Raw genomic sequence first — 8,346 nt, 5'->3', positions numbered from 1 at the left:
TAGGATCAGGAATAGAGTGACAGAATTACAGATAGGATTTCAATAAAAAGTTCAAGAAAGAGAGGAAGGTGTCATGTAAAATTTGGGAACCTGTATTTTAGCTCAATACAGCACTCCACTGCAGGCAAAACATATTGTCTTAATGAGGAAAGAACAACAAAAAATAATTTAAAAAGGCATCACCACATTGCAGACATTTCCAGACACTGCTTCCACATACGGTAGCTCATTTCATACTCAGTCATGAAGGACATTATTCCATCAGCATCTAAATGTCCTACCACCTCCACAAAGTTCTAAGATTATAAATTTTCTCTGGATATTTGTATTAATCCCATCCAGTATTGTTTGTATGCATAGGGCATGCCATAATGCTGCTCATGCACTTCTCATCTGGGACTGCAATCCAGTTCCCTATAAAGCAAGAGACAGTTTCCTCCAGAGCTTCAACAGATATTGTTCTTTAACTCCTCTACACACAAATGTATTCTTTGCTTTGGCCTTGCAACAGCTTCAGGCTGACTCACTGCTCCATCTGCTGTGAGATCCAAAGCATATGCTTCTTGTCCTAGGCTGCAAGGTGGTGCTTCACGCAGTTGAAATATCAGCTGTCACATCATGCAATTTAAAGGTGATGGCAGTACAGTCTTCTGATACCCTGGGAAAAAGTATGTCCCTAAAGTATGGAGTGAGAACAGCAAAGTAGAGCATGAATTTGCATGTAAGAGTGAAGATTCCATTGTGTTGGTATTCCAAAGCCAGAAGAATAAAGAAAAGTCCAAGTCAGCTACCTACAATTTTGAAGCACCAGTGAAAGATGCAATTACAAATATGTCAAAAGTAATAACAATTCCAGCTTCATCGCGGGTTAGTAGAGTTCAACTGCAACATGGTGTACCAGAGATGCAACAACTTGCATACGATTCTGTCTAGAAAAGGGCTATTCTACAATGCCTCAAATTAGAGGCCTAAGTCAATTAGGCTCAGCAATAAACAGCAACGAAAGTCTAAACATCTTCAGGTCTGGATTTAACTGATCTGGTTAAGTTCACTCTGTAGCAATACCAGGAAAATAACCAGCATCCCTCAGTTATTGATCATGCTGTGGTTGAACTGTAGACTAAGTTTCTTGTCACAAAAGCAAATCTAGCAGAAATTCCCAAGTTTTGTTGTGGTTATTTTTTGGTTTTGTTGTAGGTTTTTGTTTGTTTGGGTTTTTGTTGTTGGTTGTTTGTTTTTTTTTAAGCTAACAAACACTTTTAATCTATTATCCTACACAGCATTTGGTCAGACTTAACTGAATTCTTGAACATGTTTTCTCACCTTGTTTCAATTTTTGTTAAAATAACCAGTAACTGTCGAATCCTGGCACTGACAAATTACCTGTTTCTTTTTGTTAAGCAGAAGGCTAATATATCTGCCTGTTACTGCATTCATCAATTAAAAAGTGAAACAGTATGATCAATTCCTAAATGTACTTCTTGCCACACTGAAGATACGTTCATGTAGATTATTCTACTTGGTATGAGAGTCTGTGAGTGGACTCCTGGCTCCGGATGAAATCTAGGGAGATTCTACTTTTCTATTCTTATTCCATTTCCACAGTTAAAGAGTAGAGAGGCACCCTGTTCTCTTCCATCTTTCAGAAGAGACATTTACTAGCTTCTCAGCAATCCTCATAATGAATCCAATTAAAGAGACCGCAAGACTCATGCAAACCTTTTCATGCCTTTTTTAAGCAATACTTAACCGGAAGCAGTGTGTGCAGAGGAGCCCTATGATGGGCTATCTAATCTTAGCCCTATGCAAGCAAATAGGTGACTTAAGAATAGTATTAGCCTTGTCTTATTCATCAGACAGCAGCTTCTAAGAAGAACCTGTCTTAATGCCTTTGGCTTTCATTGAGATTTATACAGAAAAACCCACAGAATACCCTTTGCTATCTTCCTTTGCCTTTATACCTTGTTACGTATAAAAAAATCCTACCAACACGAAATTTTGAAGTTTAGTTTGGAAAAAAGCACTCACAAAGGTTGTTTAAATGACACGTCCACTTTAGAGAAAACCAGAAGATTCAATATAAAAAGAAGATAAGCAGGGATCAGTCACACATAGGTAACAGGTTCATACTGACAAATGTGCATGTAGTGAACCCGTAGGGTTTTTTAAAAACACATTTCAACTGATTGTTTACTCCAAACTCCAACATGAAGTCAAGCATTGACTATGTTGCTTCTCAGAAACAAACAGTTTAAGAATAACATTGAATCCTGGCTTGGTTAAAAAAGTTCAAGTATATTCTGAGCAGTCTTCAGTTCTTTTTTAGGGCCACACTCTCCTCATGTGTTGAACAATGGTCATTAAGTGTAATAGTAACTCTCATTTTACAGCTTCAACTTCTTAATAAAAAGAACTTTTTAAAGGTCCTTTAAAAAAACTTCCTTGTTCGTCACTTCTGCAGATGATGCAGTAAGACAGAGGGGAGATACTTGTTCCATTTTTAATATCCTTTCCCTATTTTAAGAGAAAAGAAAAATACACCAAAAATCCACATATTAGATTCATTTAAAGCAAATACATTATATAAATAACAGTAAATGAGGTGATAGAATAAAATAATTTATAATCATTATCTGTTCTCACCCGTCCTTTCTGGATGCAAAAAACTAGCATGGTCTTACACAAGCATCAAAATATGCACAATACTGTGCTTTGGTTTAGGCTAGTTACTACGATGCACAGAAACTTTTTACATAAAACTATAAACATCCATAAAAGATTAAAACATACAACATTCTGTTTCATATTTAAAACCCTTAGAAACTGGGAGCCTTTCTCATTACTGAAATGTAAAAACTCACCCCGAAAGCCTCCTCCACCGCCTCTTCCTCCTCTGAACCCTCCTCCTCCACCACCTCTTCCACCTCTGAATCCTCCTCCTCTTCCTCCACCTCTTCCTCCTCCAAATCCTCCTGAACATAGGAAAGAAATTACACTTTGAGTATATAAAGTCTTTGTTATGCATAACAACTTATTTCATTGACAGTTTCTGAAAGGAAAAGAACGAAAAAACAGAAACTGTCAATTGCTGGACAGTTGCTAGGTCAAATTAGGACCTCATCTCTTCTAGGGAACCTTTGCAGCATTTCAGGTATTGTTTGATATACAACGTCCAAAATACACTAAGAAAACTCCACGATAACTTTTTTTCATGAGACTAAAAAAATAATTTCAATTACTAATTCTTTGTAGCTCAAAAGAATGTTGAAACAAGGAAAACAAAAAACTTTGAAACACTTGTGCCTCACTGCACACAAAGGGGTAGGGTAGGGAGAAGATGCAAGAACTGTGATGTAAGAAAAACTGAACTGCAGCTTTAGTTGAGGAGTACATCGCAGGTCATGTTTAAAAAGCAAAGAAGGATGAGACTGACCAGGCCATTCACCCTTTCTCTCAAACACGGCATTTCAAGTATTTTGTGCAAACTAGATTTTTAGAACATACTAAAAATACAGCTTTCACTGAGTGTTCTGAGTGTGTATTAAGCTTTTACCACAAGTTTGCTTAGTAGCCACGCATTCTGTCTTGGTTATAAATCAGCATACTCTCCTCTCTGTGCTTTGAAGCTATTATTTAGCTAGCTGGAGTTTTACCAAAACCACAAATCTTCCCTCCACCCCCTGCCAAAAACCAAAACCAACCAAACACCACAAACAACCCACCCCACACCAAGAAAACCCAACATCCTGCAGCTTTCATTCTTGAGATCTTACCTCTACCACCGCCTCTTCCTCCTCCACGTCCACCACCACGTCCTCCTCTACCACCTCCTCTGGGAGCACCTTTTTCTCCAGGAGGCCTTGGCAAAAATCTCTGGAGGGGCAGCAGCTTTGCTGGATCAATATAAAACTGCAGGAAGAGAGTTCCATTAAGCTTTGAAAATGCCAAGGCTAGAGAGTACATTAAAACCTCCCTTTAAAAATATCCATAATCTGGTCTTAAGCCTTTATATCAAATCATCCTCTGCAAATAGTCAAATAAAGAAAGCACACAAGAAATAAATAACAATGTTATAAAGTTATTAAAATACAGATGATATTTGCAGGAGTTTCGTTTGTTACACCTTTTTTGCAGAGTGAGGAAAAGGAAGAATGTGGCGGATACAAAAGTGAAAAGGAAGAGCAAATGAATACTTATGTTTGCAAAGGACAACTAGCTTTTAAACTTAATAAAAACTTAATAAAGCTTTTATTATCTGACAACATAGAGTAGATTTATCTAACTGATGATATGCAGTACTGTTATTGAGATTTGCTAACCTTTTGCAGTTTTTTAAATGAAGAGGCTTTCATGTTCTCGGAAAGTTTCACTGAAAAATACTGTTAGTTTATTTAAGGAACATATCAGCAATAAAACATTAGAGACAGTGACTTCAATTATCATATGAAGCGCACATTCAAACATTTTCTAAATCAGTATTTTATAATGAAGCTAAACATCATCACTGCAAACGAAAAATTACACTTAAAATATCAAGAGAAACTATTTTCAATTTTCCTCAGGGTTTTTTCATAGTTACAAATATGGTATTTTGTGGCAAAATGATTTTTCTGTCTGTGTATTACAACAAACAAAGAACATACCAGTGGAAAGAGTACCTAAAAACATAATTGTAAAGAAACAAATTTGTACAGCAAGTGACTACATTTTTAGCCCCAGGGTGTCATCAAGGATATGCGGAACAACTTAGATGCCATGGTACAGGGTTACTCACCCCCTTGATCTGCTTTTGTCACAGATTCTGTCAGTCTGGCAGCTACAACAGAATGGACCCAGTGCCTCTGTCTCAACAAGTTCACTTTGCAAGAAAACATCCTAGCACACATGCGCTTTTATAGGCAGTTTAAGTAATAAGCCAGACAATAAGCAATAGGACATCCTAGCAGAAACTCACCTTTATTATTATGTAATAAGCTGAAGCATGAGCAAGGTCCCCTAATGCCCAAAAAATCCCTTGCTCCCTTGACCCCTGTTACAGGTGAGTAACCTACAGCAGAAAATTTGGTCAGGTAGCTAGAAAAAGTAACATCTCGAACCACCATGGAACCAAAAGACATCTGGTACTGACTGGAAACCTCTGCCTGGCATAAAGTACTTTAAGATAGACACTTAATGTGAGTGAGACACCTACTGACACCAACAGTTGCAGCTAGACTTGTGACTGTTCACATCTAACGGGTAGTCAAGCCTTCAACTCTTTTAAAATCCTAGACAAGTTCCATTCAGTAATCCACGAGCCTTTAAAAAATAAGTATTGTACGTCACACATTTTTTGAAGGATACAAAGTCTCTCAGCTGTCCGAAGATTTCATCCACTTTGCCAATTTGTTCCTTATTATCCAAATACACTGGGGCGTTGAAATAAGGCACCTTGTTTTCTTCTGTTTTACATTTACAAACAATGTCATCTTCACATGGATGCATGAACTCTCCCAATACTGAAATAAAGAGCAAACAAGCTAAAGATCTGAAGAAGTCATTTTGAATTAAGTAAATGTAATATCTTCAGGTAACTTACAAACTACTCTTTCTGGAGGCCCCTGGTCATATCCGCCTCTGTTGAAACCTCCTCGTCCACCTCCCCGTCCAAAGCCACCTCCTCGTCCACCTCGATTAAAGCCACCTCTGTCACCGCCACCTCCTCCACGATTGAAGCCGCCTCCTCTTCCTCCTCCACCTCCTCGTCCACGAAAAGACATTCTTTACTGCCTCCTAAATTGTGGACAAGAATCAGCTGTTTAAAAAGTAAAAGATATTTCATGTTTGACTTGGTGTAAGAATTACGGTCTCTCAACAGCCTTGTTTGTGAAATGATTGCTTAACCATTTCAGTCCTCACTAAAAAAAAAACACATGCAGGCATGTGAAAAATTAAGTTTACACCTAAAATGCCATCCACTGCAACAACCACCTGTAAAAAGTGACTAGCGGGTGAAGAGAAGCTGCTAAATTGATGTATATTGTGATTAAGTTATAAAAGACGTACCCATCATTAACCAATGACATGAGATAAATGCTTTCTGACCACCTGCAAAAACGAGGGGATACTTTTCAAGTTTTAGATCCTTCTGCATGACAAGAGGCAGACAGAAGATTAAGTCACACATTCTTTAGAAGCAGAGTGCTTAGTTTATATTTAACTAATAATTAATACTAATAATTAATAACTAAGAACTGGTGTTTTTACATAACTGAGGACCTGGCACCTGACCCCAGCAGAGGGGAAGGACTGAGAGACATCAGACTATGAATCCTTAACGTAAAACATGGTCTCTTCCCAGAATATATACGGATACCTGTATGCATACTGACACCTGTATTTACAATTTAGGGGAAAGGGTAGCCAAAGTACTAGCAATTAATATCTTAAATAGATTGATACAGGAATGGGTATTGCATGTAAACTGAGGCAGGTGTCCGGGTAGTCTGTAAACCCTGAAGTACCAACCAATGGGGAACAGGGGAGGGGAATTGCAGCTGGGATTTTGGGAGGATATAAGCAGGGGCCTTTTGCCCTATTATGTGTGCCTACCTTTAGGTAGAACACCGGGTGTTGCAATAGCATTATTAAAAAAATTGCCTTGCTGAGAGATCCTGCCTGAGCCTATCATATTTACCAAATAACTGTTTCCTACATAGATGTACTGTAAATAAGAAACTAAACAATTATAACTAACATCATCAGTTATTTCTTAGTATAGATGTGTTATATGTAAAAATTTTCAAAAATTGTAATGCATATGTAATAATTATGTGAATATAAGCAATGCAAGGGCATCTAGTCACTGGAGCATTTATGGAGGATGAACCCCAGTGCTCCCCAGCGCTGTTAATCACAGAATCACAGAATGTCAGGGGTTGGAAAGGACCTTGAAAGCTCATCCAGTGCAATCCCCCCATGGAGCAGGAACAGCCAGATGAGGTTACACAGGAAGGTGTCCAGGTGGGTTTGAATGTCTGCAGAGAAGGAGACTCCACAACCCCCCTGGGCAGCCTGTTCCAGTGTCTGTCACCATCACTGAGAAGAAGTTTCTTCTCAAATTTAAGTGGAACCTCTTGTGTTCCACTTTGAACCCATTGCCCCTTGTCCTATCATTGGTTGTCACCGAGAAGAGCCTGGCTCCATCCCCATGACACTCACCCTTCATATATTTACAAACACTAATGAGTTCACCCCTCAGTCTCCTCCAAGCTCCAGAGCCCCAGCTCCCTCAGCCTTTCCTCACACAGGAGATGCTCCACTCCCTTCAGCATCTTTGTTGCCCTGCGCTGGACCCTCTCCAGCAGTTCCCTGTCCTGCTGGAACTGAGAGGAAATAAAATAAATGCCGCTTAACAGTATAACTGACTGCAGTTTATTTCTCCGTTTCACGGGGGCAGCGTGTTCCTCGCTCACGAGGGCCGAACACGACCCTCTCCAGCCCCACAGTAGCCCGTGCAAACCCACAGCACCTCCCCACGCATCTCTCGAGGCCCACGGGGCGCCACCCGCGGGCCTGGCACGCGGATCCCCGCCACGGGCGCCCCGGAGCCCCGCGCGGCGCTGCGGAACGGTCACTAACGATCGCTAACGGCCCCGTCCCGCGCCCCCCCCCCGCGCGGCCCGTACCTCCACGTGCGCGCCGCCCCTGCCGCTGCCGCCGGGAACCGCCCCCGCTGCCGGAAACGGAGCTGCCTGCCGTAAATGAGTCAACACCGTCGCAAAAGGAGCACGACGCGGTTCACCCTCCCGGGAAGCCGGGAGGTTTAGATCGGATATTATGAAAAATTCTTCACGGGAAGGGTTGTCAGGCATTTGAACAGGCTGCCCAGGGCAGTGGTGGAGTCGCCATCCCTGGAGGGGTTTAAAAAGCGTTTAGACAAGGTTCTTAGGGACACGGTTTAGTGCTGGAGTTTGGTTGGGTTACGGTTCGACTCTGTGAACCTGACGGTCTCTTCCACCCAAAATGATTCTATGATACATACCTCTTACACAAAATCACGTTTATCTTTTACAGCTGTGGCAGTTCCACATTTCCGCTGAGATCGGGAGCCTTCAAGGAGACAGCTGATGGCACCTTAACGGGACCCTGAGTCAGTTGACAGGGTCGTTAGCAGAGGAGGTGCCCGGAGCAGCTGCAAAGCTTCTGGACCATGTTGTAATGCCCACAGCCAGGTCTGACCTGGCTATAAAACAGGGATCCCTGCGGGAGTGGTCTTCTCGGAGCAGTGGGTCTGTGAACCGGAGCCCTCTCCTTAGACTGGGACACCGTCTAAGGAGACTTATGGGATTGAGCGCGTCTCACCTC

The 8,346-nt window shown here is 41.1% G+C and overlaps 1 protein-coding gene across 2 annotated transcripts; it reads right to left on the bottom strand.

The window, feature by feature from the left end:
• Window positions 1-71: 71 nt before the first annotated feature.
• GAR1 (GAR1 ribonucleoprotein) lies at window positions 72-7,724 on the bottom strand. 2 transcript variants are annotated; one of them, XM_082051263.1, is made up of 7 exons: window positions 7,668-7,724; window positions 5,579-5,772; window positions 5,344-5,498; window positions 4,320-4,379; window positions 3,774-3,909; window positions 2,862-2,972; window positions 72-2,514 (listed from the first exon to the last, which is right to left on the bottom strand). In XM_082051263.1, the coding sequence occupies exons 2-7, from the start codon at window positions 5,757-5,759 to the stop codon at window positions 2,501-2,503; spliced, it is 657 nt and encodes a 218-aa protein (XP_081907389.1). In that variant the 5' UTR covers window positions 5,760-5,772; window positions 7,668-7,724; the 3' UTR covers window positions 72-2,500. The 2 variants fall into 2 exon arrangements, with proteins under 2 accessions (XP_081907389.1, XP_081907390.1); XM_082051264.1 differs by lacking the exon at window positions 7,668-7,724 and adding an exon at window positions 7,201-7,212.
• Window positions 7,725-8,346: the final 622 nt, after the last annotated feature.

The sequence above is a fragment of the Streptopelia decaocto genome (genome assembly GCF_964273445.1).
Source record: "Streptopelia decaocto genome assembly, chromosome: 4".
Lineage (NCBI taxonomy): Eukaryota > Metazoa > Chordata > Aves > Columbiformes > Columbidae > Streptopelia > Streptopelia decaocto.
This window is presented reverse-complemented; position numbering and strand designations above follow the sequence as displayed.

What these genes read in the sequence shown, in the direction of transcription:
- GAR1 (XM_082051263.1), bottom strand. Translation starts at nt 5,759, where the DNA reads ATGTCTTTTCGTGGACGAGGAGGTGGAGGAGGAAGAGGAGGCGGCTTC. An exon ending in GCCTCCAGAAAGAGTAGTTT is followed by an intron (nt 5,499 to 5,578) that starts GTAAGTTACCTG and finishes TCTTTATTTCAG; the next exon opens with TATTGGGAGAGTTCATGCAT. An exon ending in TCGGACAGCTGAGAGACTTT is followed by an intron (nt 4,380 to 5,343) that starts GTATCCTTCAAA and finishes ATAAACTAACAG; the next exon opens with TATTTTTCAGTGAAACTTTC.